Here is an 18,318-nt window from a genome sequence, read left to right as displayed (position 1 = left end):
TGTTAGCAGGAGACTTAACCAGTGCCTTCAGTGGAATGGATGTTATTTTTGCAAAATAAAACGTCTTAGATGAATAAAATTGAAGAAAATCTAAATGATTTTATGTATAACTTGTCTTCATATGTAATAAAACCAAATAACTTTCTCTAATCACTCACTGTTCGTAACGCTTATAAAATCGCTCGATTCACTGACGCATCCTCTATCAATGGTAAACACAGTTCATGTAAATAAGGCAGTTGTAATACATTTAGTATATGTATATGTAATATTCGTGATTGCAAAACTGTATTGAAATGCAGAGTAGGGTCAAGTAGGACTATTATGATACAAAAAAATCTGTTACTGTAATTTTTTTATCAAAGCATATACGAACTTGAAAAAAATTAAGTCATGTGCTACTTGATAAGGATTTGGAATTTAATTTATTTTTTATTTGTAATAATGAATAAAATTAAAACAAAATCATTGTGTCATAATAGCCTTCTGTGTGGGCTATTATGATACACCTAGAGAGCTATTCTAATACAGTGCTATAAATCTGGCCATATTACACACAGCAATGAAGGAAAGCTATTGTGATACACAGAAATGCTTAATGTGTAATCCATAAAAGTTTGGTTGAAGTCACATTAAAATCGACTAAGATTTAACAACTTTTGTAATGAATTAGTTTTCCCATAAAAATGTATACACTTAATGACATTTTAACACTTACTGCCAATGCTAGAAAATTGCTGTATGTGCAAATATTCTTTGTGTGTGTAAGGAAATAGATTGAGTAAATTATGATACAATTTGTATTGCTAAAATAAATTAAAATACCTTTTTACATAATGATGAATATATTTTCGAAAGATGTGTTAAATTTTAGTAGTAAGAAGAAAGACTATTAAGTTAAAATTGTTAGATAAATAAGTAAAAATAAGTCTATATGTTTAATTTTTTTAACTTGTACTGTATTATAGATGTCATACCAACTTGTCAATTCAAACATCCTTCCCAACAGCTGAGAAATTATGAAATACTCCTCAAGAGATAACAAATTAATTTATGTTAGAAAATTTATCAACTTGGTAAATTCCTTTCATTGTAAATATATCTTCAAAGTCCTCCTAGCGTATCATAATAGCACTTCTCATTAACACACTAATTACTGCTAGACTGCTGAACATTCATAACTTTTCTTTAGAGAAAAATTAAACTGACATTATTCTGAGTAAAAGGAAAATTTAAAAACTATTCTGTAAGGGGATGTAAGGTTCAAGATAACTTGCAATAACAGTAGTATCTAAGTAAGTTTCTTTTTGTGAAATCTTGTGGTGAATTCATTCCATTGAAGCATATTTGTATTATTATACACGTTATGTGTACACTAAATTGTAGATGGCAATGAATACCTTTAAAAGAAACTTCAGTTATTCAAGAAGATGCATTATGTTTGTTTTGCTTTTTTATTTTTCACTGTAGTATACGTCGGTTTAGAGTGTAAACCTGCCAACTGCCAAAAATAAAATTTTACAAGGGAAGCGAAAAACTGAGTTTAAATTAATTCTGAAACTTTAGGACCAAATCCACAGTACAGGTACAAATGCCACTTGTACTTTGGATTTGGTCCTAAAGTTTCAGAGTTAAATTAAACTTACTTTTTTGCTCCCCTTGTAAAATTTTCTCTTTGGCGGTTAGCAGGTTTACACTCTAAGCCGATGATGGGACAGAGAACTACAGTGCAGTTACTACATTCCTTGTTTTTATTACTTTATCAGTGCATTAGAGAGCTAGATCATTTTACACATTAATAAAGTGAACAATAATTCTCATTACTAATTTTATGCTAAATTCCTCAAGAAATCTAAACATTAAATAAGTTTCTCTTGGGGTGAAAATTCACCCATGTTAGTATCCATGTAATTATATAATAATTCATAGTAGCACTGAATCGTTAAAGAGCATAAAATGTATTTGTATAATCGCAGTTTTAAACATTTTAAAGTAGACTATATACAGCGTATTCCGAATCTCACCGGACCGGTGGACAACAATGACGTCACGCTGCAGCGGAATAGGAACAAAACTGCTGGTAGGATCGATGGCTGTCATGGCGACTGTGTAAATGGTTATCTGTGCTACGCTAGCAAAATTTTGCGAAATTTCCGTACTGCAATCTCGTTCAAAGAAGAGAGATCATAAACTTATTCCTTGAACCGGTAGTAATAACTGGTCCGTTGACATGTTCGCTCATAAGCCATTAACATATTGTTTTTACGTTGTGCTCATTACAAACAATACAGCAGAACTAAAGCAGAACACACCGCCATGACACAATAGTGCACGATGTTATTCGTCTGCTAATTCCCGCCCTATACAAGAACCAATCAGATTCACTGATGGCGGCTGATGGAGACTGCCACCACCTCTGCAAGTTGATGGCACCGGTGCGACACCGGTGGAGTATCAATGACGTCATCGGTGGAATTCGGAACACCGTGATGCTATCGGATTGCTCACTGGTGAGATTCGGAATACGCTCATAGTAAATTAGCCCAACATTTTTTTTTTTACTATATCATATTAACCCTACTTGACCCCAAATGAGTTTTGAAAAATGTTGTTCAGATATTAAGAATGAGCTTCAAGTCCTTGATCTTCTTGTATTCGAGACATCCAGAATGGTTCAGTTCTTCATACTTGGGAATAGACTTCTTAGCATTGGCAAGCCATCTGGACACGTTTGGATACCTGGTGATGTCGAATCCAAATATCTGGAACAAACGGTGTGCTTTAGAAGTGTGTAATAAATAAGTGTAATATTGTAGTAACTATTGAAAACAACATTATTATTATTATTATTATTATTATTATTATTATTATTATTATTATTATCATTATCATTATCATTATCATTATCATCGAATCCTCTCGATTCACACAGAACTCTAGGCGTAATGGAACAAACATGTGTTTAAAGACTTGCAGTAGGACATATGACGCATGATGTTGTCTCCAGTAATGTAGGCTAGGTGTGAACAACAATTTCTTCTTAAGAACTCCTAGAAAGTTAACAGTGACCAGCGACGCAAATATAAAGTTACTACTATACCTCTACACTTGTGATTACAGCAATTGGAACGAAGTCCGCGATGGTGATGTGGTCGCCTGCAATCCACGTCTTTCCGTCCAGGTATTTGTCCAACATGACGAAAGCGTCCTCGAATCTCTTACACTTTACAGGGTCCCCTTCTTCACCTCGGTACAATATCGGCAACTGGACACAAGAAGAGTTTCGTATATTATTCAATATATTTTTTTTTTGTTTACGTTGATGAATGAGTAAAGAAATAAACCAGCTGTTCTCAATTATTTTTAAGGCCAGTATAGAATTTTTAGTTTTCATACGAGCCAAAGAGCAGAACTAATCAGTGTTGAACATGCTTTCAATGTTATCGTAGTACAAAATCTATTATTAATAGTAATATTTTGTTTCTTTGTTCTTTCATAGCAAAATCATTAGAAATATTAAGTGTCTTGTCATCTGGTGAGCCGGTACTCATTTTCAAAGGAACTTGGGTTTCGGAAAAGTTTTGCAAAAGCAACCTATCAACACTATTGTCAGTTTTGAATTCGGATTATCCGATTTTTTCGATTAACCGTTTAGTCCATCCTTCATTATCACGGATAATATAGGTTCTATTTTAAAACTCTTGAAATCAAAGACTCGGGCTAATTTGCTGGTGATGAAAGATAATGTACAGCAATAATTTATCCATGCACACTCACGTAATAATCCAGAAATCTCTGGTACAGAGTCGTGGCGTCGAAGAACAGTCTATGGTTGACTACAGCCCTCTTCTTGGGATCCTTTGGATATAGAGAGTCGTCCTTACCGTACTGATCCGCCAGGTAGCAGATGATGGCGCGGCTGTAAAACCGTCAAGAGAATATTTGAAGAATAGGATTAGTACAGAATAAAACACTGAATTTTTGATTCACCATTTCAGAATTTCTGCTGTTTAGCAGAGACATTTTAATAACACGATAGGAAGTTTTGTGAGTTCTAGGATTCGTGTTTCAGAAACAGCTGCGTCATTATTATCATGATAGAGTAAATTACGTTTTTGCACGATAGTGTGTATTCTCGTCGTTACAGCAAACGGCCACCACGACTGAAAGTTGATTTTACTGAATTCAGAGTAGCCAACCTAGATAAGTATGTTGAAATATTAAAAAATAACTGCTCTACAGTTGTAATGAAAACCAATGCCTTCTATATATGCTACAATCCTATTAATGCATGTAAAATTCATACGAAAAAGACAGTGTTAATTAATATACATTATACGAAACAAATCACTGCATTTGAAATGTACTGAACTTTATTTAAACAATTCAAACTTCACTTAACAAAAAGAAACAAAAATTATTCCAGTTGAACACGAAACATTACAAGTGCCTGAATCATTTTTACTCCTTTACATTGAAGTTGATGGTGAAATTTGTACATTGGCCAGATTGCAAACTTTTAGTCAGCTGTTCATAGTGTAATGTACGTACTATATATTAAGAGTAAAAAAAAAAAAAATATATATATATATATATATATATATATATATTTGAAATATACTATCGTACGAGAATAAAGTGCTTAGGAAAATATTTGAGGCTAAGAGGTATGAAGTTACAGGAGAATGGAGAAAGTTACACAACGCAGAACTGGACTATTGTATTCTTCACCTGACATAATTACTTACTTACTTACTGGCTTTTAAGGAACCCGGAGGTTCATTGCCGCCCTCACATAAGCCCACCATTGGTCCCTATCCTGAGCAAGATTAATCCAGTCTCTACCATCATATCCCACCTCCCTCAAATCCATTTTAATATTATCTTCCCATCTACGTCTCGGCCTCCCCAAAGGTCTTTTTCCCTCCGCCTCCCAACTAACACTCTATATGCATTTCTGGATTCGCCCATACGTGCTACATGCCCTGCCAATCTCAAACGTCTGGATTTTATGTTCCTAATTATGTCAGGTGAAGTATACAATGCGTGCAGCTCTGCGTTGTGTAACTTTCTCCATTCTCCTGTAACTTCATCCCTCTTAGCCCCAAATATTTTCCTAAGAACCTTATTCTCAAATACTCTTAATCTCTGTTCCTCTCTCAAAGTGAGAGTCTAAGTTTCACAACCATACAGAAGAACCGGTACATAACTATTTTATAAATTCTAACTTTAAGATTCTTTAACAGCAGACTAGATGACAAAAGCTTCTCAACCGAATAATAACAGGCATTTCCCATATTTATTCTGCGTTTAATTTCCTCCCGATTGTCATTTATATTTGTTACTGATGCTCCAAGATATTTGAATTTTTCCACCTCTTCGAAGGGTAAATCTCCAATTTTTATAGTTCCATTTCCTACAATATTCTGGTCACGAGACATAATCATATACTTAGTCTTTTCGGGATTTACTTCCAACCCTATCGCTTTACTTGCTTCAAGTAGAATTTCCGCGTTTTCCCTAATCGTTTATGGATTTTCTCCTAACATATTCACGTCATCCGCATAAACAAGAAGCTGATGTAACCCGTTCAATTCCAAACTCTCTGTGTTATCCTGAACTTTCCTAATGGCATATTCTAGAGCGAAGTTAAAAAGTAAATCACCTGACATAATTAGGAACATTAAATCCAGACGTTTAGGATGGGCAGGGCATGTAGCACGTATGGGCGAATCCAGAAATGCATATAGAGTGTTAGTTGGGAGACCGGAGGTAAAAAGACCTTTGGGGAAGCCGAGACGAAGAAGGGATGATAATATTAAAATGGACTTGAAGGAGGTGGGATACGATTGTAGAGATTGGATTAATCTTGCTCAGGACAGGGACTGATTGCGGGCTTATGTGAGGGCGGCAATGAACCTTCGGGTTCCTAAAGAGCCGTAATTAAATAACTATACTATCATGCAAAAAAATATTGTGTAATATACGTTTGTGAAGTGCATTACAAAATCTCGGAAACTGAAAAATTCGTTCTGCTCGTTTCTAAAAAAATGTCCTCGATTTCCAACCTTGCATCATAATATACTATTACCAGTATCATTATCATTCTAAAATTGTAACCGTCACCGACTTATCACCAAATCCATGAATAACATCATTATCTCTTTTATCAGATTATTGTTTATATCCGTATTTAGTGATGCTGCTTGAACTGCACAATCGGGAATTTTACTTGAAGCAAGTAAGGACATACGTTTGGAAGTAAATCGCGAACAAACAAATTATAGGATTATATCTCGTGACCAGAACATAATACGAAATGGAAATATATAAATTGGAAATTGATCATTTGAAGAGGCGGAAAAATTCGAATATCTTGGAGCAACAGCAACAACAGCTATTATTCGGTTGAGAAGCTTTTGTCATTTAAACTGATTAAAAAAAAACTATTGCCGGTTGGTTTGTATGGTTGTGAAACTTGGACTCTCACTTTGAGAGAGGAACGGAGGTTAAGGTATTTAAGAATAAGGTGTTTAGGAAAATATTTGGAGCTAAGAGGGATGAAGTTACAGGAGAATGGAGAAAGATACAAAACGTAGGACTACACGTATTGTATTCTTCACCTAACTTAATTAGGAACATTAAAATCTAGATGTTTGAGATGGTTGGGGCATGTAGCACGTATAGGCGAATCACAAACAGAACATCTTATAGTGTTAGTAAAAGTTAGTTCAAATTTAGGGAAATTTTAGGCGATAGGAAGTACTTCAAATATAAGCAAACAATAAAAGTGGTGAGGTGTTCATTAGAAAGAAGGGAAAGCAAATTGAGAGTATGTATTGTAGTAGTAGAGGCAACAAAGGTAAAATAAGATGACTGCACACGTCAATGAAGGTTTATTGTAATTAGAAGGTAATGGGGAGCACGAATACAGAGATGTGGTGGCGACCCATTACCAAATAAGAGTTGTAGAAAAAAAAACCGAACATCAGAAATTGTTAAGTGATTTGATTTTGAATCAGTCCACTTTTTATTATAACTTGTCTCTGATGCTGATTTGTGCAAATATTCTATTTCATATGAGTAAACTTGAGAATCCACATTGTAAACACTTGATAGAAAAGTATAGCCTACGTCTAGAAAATTACTAACTCCAACAATCATGTGTACACAATACTTACCCTCGTGTTATGAAAGAACATTAATTCTAGATACGATCAGCTATTGGTACCAATAAAAGGGTTAGACTAAAACTGTATGGTGTTCTTAAAAAAAAAATCCTGCATATTCGAAACTGCTAAGTGCCATATGAATTAAATAGTGAACGAACACAAGACAATACACAACATTATAATAAACATAAACTATTTCAAATTCGAATGTATTTGACAATTTAGGAACGTACACAGTTGTACATTGCAACGGAATAGTTGACACTTAAATACATCATTTATTTGTATTTTTAAATGTTTCACAATTTTCTACAACGAAGAGAATGAAGTAAGTCGCTTTCGTAAACTTGTGTTATACTCTATTTGTTTTAGTCACCTGTCTGTACCCAGCAGTGTTTTGATTCAAGCACAGTCTACTATATACAGTCGCGAAGCTCAATATGTAGTAAAAATGCAAACATGGGTAGTTCCCCACCACTAGGATCGCTACTAGCGTCTCATCATCGCAGATCTCTCTCCTAGCAGCCGACAAAATATGTTACACTTTCGTTGTGTTCCTTTGGAAAAATTAACACCTTCCTTCCATTATTGAAATATTAAATGCATAAAGTTAATTTATTATTTTAATGAAGTATATTAAATTCCACCATAAACTCGAAGATACCTGCAAGAAATAGGTTAATATTTTTGTTTGTGCAAAACGAACTGAAATTTACTATAATCGCTTCACTCATTCGAGATTATAGCGATAATTAACTATGAAACCAATAGATATTAATTTTCATTTCCCTTTACAACAATAATAATGGAAATATGAATTAATGGAGTAACTTACGTCTACCGGTACTTGTAGTGTAGGCTTACGTAGTTAACAAAGTGGGATGAGGTTAAGCAATAATAATCACACCAGAATTGGAAATAAAACGTGATCAATAAATTTTATTGTAACAGACTTTTTCTACGTCTTTAGTAAAGTAACAAATAAAAATAACAACAAAATTAACAGCTATAATTAAAAACATATCCTTTGAAAAAAAAGTAGGCCTAAGCAATAATAATCCCACCAGAACTGAAAATAAAACGTGATCAATAAATTTCATTAAAACAAACTTAATTTTTCTACGTCTCTAGTAAAATATTATTATTCCAATTATTGCATTTTGCTGTTAACATTTTCATTACAACCAATAACGAACATTTCACAAGCATCAATGTGAAATACGCAACGAGCTAGCATTCGATGGAAATACGACACAGTCCAAAGTCGACCGTGGACAGTCTATTGTTTCCAGTTGCTAACCGCTTGGAGCGCATTATCACGAGATTTGTAAAAAAATCACCTCAAGCTTCGCGACTGTATATAGTAGACTGATTCAAGCATTGCAGTGCTCTGTACAAGTTCCTCTAGAGTTGATGTAAGCAACACGACTTATATAACACGCAACATTGAATTGAATTGAATTTACGGGAGGGGGGCACTATGACCCAGCACTGCGACCTGTTACGATCTACTGCGCTAACCCTCAAGCCTGGTACATTTCCAAACCCACACCGGTTGACTACACTAAGGTTCGCTGCGTACCCAGATGTCGAGCAAACAACTCCCCTCGTCCCTACGCCAGGGTCCCCTCCGTGCGTCGCCAGCCAGCGATCGGGGAATGCTGTGGAATGATGACGAAATGGAGAAATGGTGACGGAATGATGTAGATGCCTAATATGGGAAAAACGGGAGAACTCAGTGAAAAACCCCAACTGCAACTTTGTCCTTCACAAGTGTCACTATGGATTTTTCAATGAAAAGCTCCAGACCTGACCGGCTAACACGCGACATAGTTACCTTCAAAGATTGCCGCCCGAACTTCCATCCGTATTAATTACCGCCGTCTTCAGTCATGATTTATCACCAGCATTAACACAGCATCGTAAAATATTGGATTAAAATAATAAAATTAAAATTATAAATGTCACTTACCTCTCGCACAGCACGAAGCCGTTGTCTACCATTGTCGGTATACAGTTTTGTGGAGTTAACTGCAATGGAACAGAACTGTGTATAAATACGACAAATGAAGTTCAGTGAAAACTGAGCCATGAGGTGCGGCTCTGTTAAGGAGTTTCTAGCTAGACATCCAATGTTCGATATAGCCTACAGCTTGGAAGTGAACTTCCAAATTTTGTTCTTATTATGTATTGTCTGATGCGATGACCATGTAACATGCTGACCACATTACTAGAGAGTTTTCCTGCTTGAAAATGAATATTTTCAGTTAACATTTTGAAAGAGTAAGACAGAAAAGAAAATATTCCTGAGTATAAGGATCTGATGAATAAAATGTACCGTAAGTGGTGTGGAAAAATATAGCGGATTTGAGAAAATCTCTGTCATTTCATATACCGTCGAGCGGGGTGACTGTGCCATTCGCGCATTTCATAAAAAGACGTAAGGAAGTAGTCTTTAAAACCGTCACAAGGTTTCAAAGTCTACTAAACGTAAGGAAGTAGACTTTAAAACATTGTCACGTTCTTAAAGCATACTTCCATACGTTTTTCGCGAATGGCACAAAGTCATCCCTCGCGACGGTAACGTCCATACAAGAATTAGGGAGACGGAATTAGGATAAATAAATACAATTTGCTGTAGATTCGCGTGTGTTTAATGAACGGAATGAAATGATCTATAAAATAGTGAGTCCTCTAATAATAATAATAATAATAATAATAATAATAATAATAATAATAATAATAATAATGTGTGTTTAATGAACGGAATGAAATGATCTGTGAATAATAGTGAGTCTTTCATTAATAATAATAATAATAATAATAATAATAATAATAATAATAATAATACTTACAAATGGCTTTTAAGGAACTCGCAGGTTCATTGCCGCCCTCACATAAGCCATCGGTCCCTATCCTGTCCAGTCTCTATCAACATATCCCACATCCCTCAAAGCCACTTTAATATTAATAGAGAGATTCGAGCCATAAAAACTGCCTTGAACCAATTCACGTGCAGGTCTAAATCCTTTATAAATGTTGTCATTCTAGTTGACTCCAATTGCAAATTACCTGGAACCTCCAGCCAACAATGATACATTACAATGCAGGAAGATCATCAGAGAGATTAATAACCTAGGCAAAAAAGTGTCCCTACCATAGATACCGTCTCGCTGCGGCTTTGCAACGAATGAAATGGCAGATTCACTGGCTAAGAAGGGATTGCACATTCTTCGTACTTTTCCCTGCATAATCCCGTACTCTAGAGCAGCTGTAAACATCCGACACAGTCAGAGAAGCTTTCCGAGTTGCTAATTTGGAGGATCAGATAAAAGATAAACTTTGGAAAGAAGCTTTATTAATCGCACTCCCAGAATGGCCTAGAAGAACAGCTGTTGCTTTATTTCGTACTGCAACAGGGCATGACTGCCAAGGCAACCATCTTCATCACTAAGAAAGCAGATACATTGGAAAAATTATAGGCCCATATCATTAACAAATATAATAGCAAAAACTATGGAGAGAATGATAAATTCTCGTTTGACATGGCATCTGGAAACACAGAACCTTTTATCAATGAACAAAGAACGATTCAGAAAATTCCACGCAACTACTGATAAAATTTTAAGCCAATCATAGGATGTTAAAGAAGCTATGAGTGATAGGAGAACTACTTTAGCTTTATTCGTGAAATTCAAAGGAGCTTACGACAGTATATGGAGAACCAAAGTATTGGATACACTAAGAAAACTAAGAATATCTGGAAGAATGTTACATTGGATTTATGACTATTCACGAACGATTTTGTGCAACTAAAGTAAACAACACATTGAGTAAATATAAGTAAACTAAAAAAGGAGTTCCACAAGGCGCCGTAGTCAGTCCAATACTATTCAACGTTTTCATCTATGACCTTCCCACGTATCTAACTACAACAGAGGAAATGAAAACGGCACTTTATGCTGATAACCTTGTTATTTGGATCTCAGTACCAAATATTAAGAGAAAGATATTATTAGGGGGAAAATGGGTACAGTAAGACAGGGAGAACAGTGAGACATTTTTTATTAGATAGTAAATTTTGATATTGAGATGTTGGTAACAGTGGAGTTGTATGTTGCATGAGTAAAGTAACAGTATTTTCATACTCGAATTGATTCTAGTTATAAAGGCGAATGATGAAAAAATAATTCGTAATTTTTCACTCTAGAAGTAAAATTTTGGCTTGTGTTTAATGAAGGTTATATTGGATATACAAATGAGATATAAATATGAATCTCTTGTTATCTAATACTATGGTATTTGAGATTAGCTATGTTTAGCAAAGTTTCGTCTTTCTTGTTTTAATTTTGAAGTGATGGCGTCATTTTTAAATGAACTATGCGTAAAGGGAACAGTGAGACATGCCATTGAAGGGTACACTGAGACGTCTCACTGTTCCCATGTACCAATGATTTGTAAAAACAAACTGCAATTATATTACATTTACCAGTAACTAACATTAAAAATGAACATACTAGTAACCAATTTAGGGACTGTAGCTTAAAATAATGGATACATGACGTTTTAATGGTTTCATAAATAAAAAATTATTCACAAAACTTAAGAAAATGTTACAAAACAATAAAGAATTACATTAAGTTCTTATAATTATAAGCTTTGTTGTCACAAAAAATTCATTTCATTTTTTCGCAAAAGTTTTAAATGTCATGGAAAATTCACTTTTCCAAATATTCCAGATGTTTCAATGGTTTCGAAGTCAGACATCAAAATGATTCTAAATAACCCTACAGAACATGGCAAGATAAAGAGACAGCAAGCTTTCCTTTCTTTTGAAATAAATGTAAATCATTTCAATGTCCGTTAATAGACACTGTGGTATCTCACTGTGCCCTCCTGAATGGGAACAGTGAGACATTTGCATTTTTTTGACAAACACGTATTGTATATTATGTCCTTTATCTATTAACATTTTTGTTTATGTATTATTATACTAAATGTTTTAATGTCTATTTCTATTGCATTTGATTCTAAAAATACTTGAATTATCACTTGCATACATATGTCTTAATATTTTGTGTCTCACTGTACCCACTACTCCCCTAAATAAATTGAACCAAGGGATAAAACGCCTCGAAGAGTGGTCACACCAAAATCTGATGGAAGTAAATTCTCAAAAAAACATGTTACCAGATTTTCTCTTTATGTCATTCTAATTCAGAAATTGACATAAAATTGGAGGAGAAAGTATAAAACAAAATTAACAATCTAGCTATTTGGATGTTATTATGGACTAGAAATTAAATTGGAAGTCTCGCATATACAAAACTGCCAAGAAAGCAAAAATAGACTCAACATATTAAAACGTCTTGCCGATTGCAAATGGGGCTGCTCAAGGACAGACCTTAACAACACACATAAAATTTACATAAAATCGCTCTTAACATATGGTAGCGAGGTGCTTATTACGACTACATCCAATAGAATTAATAAATTAGAAGTTGTGCAAAACCAAGCACTAAGAATTATAACGGGAGCGGTTAAATCAACACCTTTACTGTCCATGAGAATTCTAATTGGAACAGAACCTATTGAAAGAACTGTGAAAAGTAGGGCTCTGTTACAATAGGAAAAAATGATTCGACTGCCCAATGATCCAAAATGGTTACAGTATAGTAATAAAGATAATGACAATAGCAGACAATTGAAAAAATAGCTGGGTTTTACTCAAAAAGTTCAAAACTTAAGATTACAGTATGATCTACCAAGAGCTGATGCTGATAAGTTTATTTACCCATTGTCACCAATAGCACTTCCACAAGTACAATGTGGAACAGAACTGATTGAGAGTTTCACGAAAAGCAAAACAGATGAACTATCCATAAGAACCACAACAATAGATACAATACACCTGCTATACTCTGAGGAAAAATGGCTACACATATATACAGATGGTTCATTAATGGAGAAAGACGAAAATGTAGGTACAGGAATTCACTGCAAAATCTTCTCATTTACTCAGACTATAGGACCTTATCACAGCAATTTTGAAGGAGAAAGTGAAGCCATCAGGGTTACATTGAACCAATTGAATAACTTTACCTGCTAGCATCAGGGACTGTCGAAATAAAATTGAATTCAAACGCAAAGTTACTAGGCAGTTGGTCAGTAATTGACACTCGTTCAGACATGGTTTCTTGTAAATAGTTCTCTTAATTTATCACAAAATATTTCAATATCCGGTAATTTCATCACTATAGATTTTTGTTATTGTAGGTTTAATTTGTAATTCAGTAAATACAAAAATATTCTTTGTTCTTAACTTCTATAAATTTAAAGAACTATATATCAAAGGTCCTTCAATAACTGTCTATTCAAAATACAAAATATTACATTAGGTTACTTGAACGTATCTTTGACTAGCGCTTTCGCTATTATAATAGCATCTTCAGGTCAGACTTGCGTGATATTGAGCTTTTCATATAAAGACGTGGATGGACAAGTAACATCGAAATATATTAAGGTACATGACGTGAGAATATAAAAAACTACAATGATAAGAAAAACAAGTAAAATTTGACTTATGAACAGTCGAATATATATGACAGTTAAACCTTCATGAGGTCTCAAAATAAATACATAAAAGTATTACGCTAGATCCATAATATCATATAGCAGAAGCTATAACATAACCTAACTAATATACACAAGTGTTAGAAAAGTTTTAATTAACGACGATGACATAAAAAATAAACATGAATAATTTTAAAAGGAATAATTATTGAATGTACAATTTTCAAATTTGAATGTGGTTGGTGGTTCAATTGATGTTATATTGGACGTGTGCGTAATAGAAGTGGAACTCGTTGATTTAGGCCTACATGGTGTATTCAACTTATTCAGAATTTCCGAATGAATAATTTTAAAAGGAATAATTATTGAATGTACAATTTTCAAATTTGAATATGGTTGGTAGTTCAATTGATGTTATATTGGACGTGTGCGTAATAGAAGTGGAACTCGTTGATTTAGGCCTACATGGTGTATTCAACTTATTCAGGATTTCCGAATGGTGCTCTTCATTTATTTGTAAATCGGATTTCAGAAGATGCATAGGTATGATAAGTGATTTTCATTAATTCTTGTTCTTGAATGCCAATGCGAGTCATATTTGAAACTGCTGTGCATCGACTGGAGTGGTTTGTAATTATATATATATATATATATATATATATATATATATATATATATATATATATATATATTTGACGTCCAGATCAGCGCAGTTTCAAATGTTGGCAAACAAAGAAACAAATGCTAGGGACGCGATAAAATTAAACAAATGCTAGGGACGTGATAAAATTGTGCGATAAGCAGCCATGATTGGTTGAAACACGTCCTTTCGTACAGTATTATTGGTCAAAAGTAGTATGACGTAGTAAGAGTGTAATAGTCACCCTAACTTTCCTATGAATTGCTTCAGCACATACGATCAGAAGACCCGTGCCTGAGATTGAAGAGAAAATTCTGTTAATATAGTACATGTGTATGTGTAATATTGCTCAATAAATCCATCTATCTACTACTGAATAATAATAATAATAATAATAATAATAATAATAATAATAATAATAATGAAAAACGTATAGCCTACATGTACTTTATGATGACGAAGAGATAGAAAAAGAAGATATTAAAACTTACATTGTGAAACTCAGAGGTCAGGTGCTCCCCTTTAAACAGATCCAAGTATTTTAAGTTGAGTTCAACTCCCAGGGCGCTGGCAGCCATCATAACTGCACGACATGGTGGGCTCAGAGGCATATAGTACAGGTCTATTGGCATCTTTATTTCGTCTTAATGGCTTTTACTGCGATAAATTAAGTTTAAAACAAGACACAAATTAAATTAAATTATAGGAAAATAGATAAGAGATCCACAAATACTACTCTACTGAAAATCTTGAAATTTTCCAAAATATTTTTATTGACTATTTCACTTCTTTAGAATGTATATTTTCATACCCCAAATGGATGTAGTTCAATAAAATTCTGATTACAAATACTGTATGTTTAAACGTTTTTTTATTAAGGAAGAGCTGTAATTTTTTTTTCATTAAAGAATTATTTTTTACAAATTTACGATTACAAATGTAGTAACTTTTTGTTCTAAAGTTGGCTCCCTGAAGTTACTAGTTGAATGTAGCGGAGTAGAATTTTAATAGGTATATGTTACAAATATTCATTTTACTTTCAAATTCATTTTTCCATCAGTTTATTTTTCTTGAATTAACACTAACTTTTTTATGCCAAATATTAATCAATCTGGATGAAATGTTTACTCCAAGTATTTACGAGGTAGCTGCATGTTTCTATGCATTTCTTTTATAAGAAATGCTGGTAGTTTGTTTTATTAATATTTCTTTCACAAATTATAGAAAGAATAACATTTTCAAAAATTTAAGTTTTTGAAAGCGAATAAATGAGATATTTCATAAAATGAATGCATAGAAATGGTTCTCTGTCTTGTGAAGTAACCAAAAAAAGGGGGAACTTAAAAATTGAGATCTTCTAGTAAAAAGTTGGGTTTGAAAAATATTTCTAAGAAAAATAAAACAAATCAAAAGCCAAAAACATTTAGAAGTTCAAAATTTGGATTTTATTAGCCCTTTACATGGTCTCAAAATTTGATTGAAAAAATTATTTGGAAAGACTTGTCATTTTTAGTATAGTGTCCCCTTACAAACCTTTAATATAGTAGTTATTTTAGTAAAAGAAATGAATCTGTAAGAATTTAGTGATGGGTAAAAGTTAACAAACCCTTATTTCATCTGGCTGTGATTTTAATAAAAGAAAAGGATCTCTGAAAATGTGATGATGAATAATTTAACAAACCTTTATTTAATAACTCACTCACTCACTCACTCACTCACTCACTCACTCACTCACTCACTCACTCACTCACTCACTCACTCACTCACTCACTCACTCACTCACTCACTCACTCACTCACTCACTCACTCACTCACACCTACACACCTTATTTGAATAAGCAAAAGTGATTCTTTAAAAATGTAGTGATGAATAATTTAACAAACCTTAGCGTTATATAGTGGTCATATGAATAAAAGAATGGGATCTGTTAGAATGTGATGACGGATAAAATATGAACAACAAACCTTTACTTTTACTTAATACGGGAGGGATCTGTAAGCAGATGATGGTGCATAATTTTTACAAATGTTTTCTTTATATAATAGTTACTTTTAATGAAAGAAAGAGATCTTTTGGAATACGTTGGTTGAAAATTAAATATAACTTTATGAAATTTAGTGTTTTTCTTTTATGAAAAGAAAGGTACATAGGCATAGGGTAAACTAGGGTCTGTTGGACAGTCGGGCATGTTGGACACTCCGTACTTTAACGTGTTACCACGCCACTTGTGACCACTCGTGGCTACTTCCGTCATTGACTTCTAGCTGAATGTGGTGGTCACAAGTGGCGTGGTAACACGTTAAAGTACGGAGTGTCCAACATGCCCGACTGTCCATCAGACCCTAGTTTACCCTATTATAAAAATATATTTGTGTTTGCTATTTTAAAGGAAATTAGGGCGATCATTTTGAAGATTACGAGTAAAACCATTTTTATCGTTCTCCAATATAAATCTACACCAGCAGTATGTAAATGTAATTTCTCATTGCGCAACACATAGGCTACTCTGTATGCAACTTCACTTCACATCGTATTGTATGAGAGAGAAAACATGTTCGGAATATTTGCACTCACCAGATAAACGACTTCACACCTTGATTGTTAGTTCTCTACTGATGCGTTTCATTACGAAGGCCAAAATGATCTGCTATTTTTCCCCACTCTGATACCACGTCACGTGACAGCTATGACGTAAGTTAGTAAATGCTCTCTCTCACACTATAGCAAATACTGTAGAGAGCTAATACCGGAAAGCTGGCTCTCATATGTGCGACATCGACTAACAGCGCTCCAAGCGGAAGGGTTTGAATAAGTTGACGAGAGGATCGGCCGTGCGGGAGGAGATCGAAACATTTCTTGTGTTTCCTGCAGCGGGCTAGAAGTAAGAATAGTTGCCTGTCTAAGAAGCTGTTATGGAGTGTAAAGCAGGCGTTGTTTGTGCAGTGTTTCATTGTAAGAATTATACTTGGCAACGAGGAGCGGTGTCTTTTTTCAGATTCCCTCGCGACAGAAATATGTAAGTTTAATCCTTTTGTATACGTACTGTACAGTATTTAATGTTTGGTAGTCTTTCTTGTATTCTCTAATATTTAATTTAAATTACAGAAGGCAGGCAGTAGCCATACAAAAAAGCTGTGAAAAACAGAATTGATGTTATTTCTAACTTGTGATTGTTGTAAGTTAGGCTCTACATGTTTCTACCAGGGTTGTTAACTTCATAAATTTGTCACCAAGTTACTGGTAATACAGTTAATACAAAGCTCATAATTATGTCACAAATTAATTATAGTGTATATTCCCTCACAGTTGTGCTCAGTGGGTTCAAAAATGCAGTAGGTCAGATCTAGATGAGGTGTTTAAGAAAGGAGGATCTGAACGCTTATACAAGTCTCATCGTATCTGCGCCAAACACTTTCAGCAGTCAGACTTCCGAAACTCGAATCTACATAGTCAAGGGTAAGCGGTCTGTTGTAAAAATAAAAACAAAATAAAAATCATTATAAACTCTTACTATACATAGGCCTATATGTAATATAATTCTTTAGGTTGAAGAAAAATGCTGTTCCTTCCCTTTGTCTATCTGCGCCAGGAGAAATAGACAAAACAAAGAGGCGCAGTCCGAAGAAACGGTTCACAGAAAGTGTATCGTTACCAGAGGATACACCGCTTTGTCTGGAACTACCTGAAATAGATTCTAACAAAAGTAAGATATAGTAGTACCTGTTCTAATATAACCTATGCATTCTACAAAGTCACAAACATTTAAGTAAGCCCTGATTGTTGTATTTTTATTTTCCTGGCCCTAATATCGTAATTGTTATTTGCTAGCAAATATGATTACAATATAAAATGTTTCGAAATATAATATTGTAAGCCTTATAAAGCACAAAATCTATCTTGTTACAGATAACTTGGAGAATGCTAGAACTCCT

The 18,318-nt window shown here is 34.0% G+C and overlaps 1 protein-coding gene across 1 annotated transcript in view; it reads right to left on the bottom strand.

Moving 5' to 3' along the window:
• Positions 1 to 17,092, bottom strand: part of LOC138711654 (uncharacterized) — an 83,277-nt gene extending 66,185 nt beyond the window's left edge. Inside the window, exons 1-6 of the mRNA XM_069842786.1 lie at positions 16,961 to 17,092; positions 14,877 to 15,042; positions 9,145 to 9,203; positions 3,778 to 3,919; positions 3,101 to 3,265; positions 2,619 to 2,762 (exon numbers count right to left, since the gene is read on the bottom strand). Coding sequence (XP_069698887.1) covers positions 2,619 to 2,762; positions 3,101 to 3,265; positions 3,778 to 3,919; positions 9,145 to 9,203; positions 14,877 to 15,017 — 651 coding nt within the window. The 5' untranslated portion in view covers positions 15,018 to 15,042; positions 16,961 to 17,092. The remainder of the gene's footprint in view (positions 1 to 2,618; positions 2,763 to 3,100; positions 3,266 to 3,777; positions 3,920 to 9,144; positions 9,204 to 14,876; positions 15,043 to 16,960) is intronic.
• Positions 17,093 to 18,318: the final 1,226 nt, after the last annotated feature.

This window comes from Periplaneta americana, chromosome 13 (genome assembly GCF_040183065.1).
Source record: "Periplaneta americana isolate PAMFEO1 chromosome 13, P.americana_PAMFEO1_priV1, whole genome shotgun sequence".
NCBI lineage: Eukaryota > Metazoa > Arthropoda > Insecta > Blattodea > Blattidae > Periplaneta > Periplaneta americana.
This window is presented reverse-complemented; position numbering and strand designations above follow the sequence as displayed.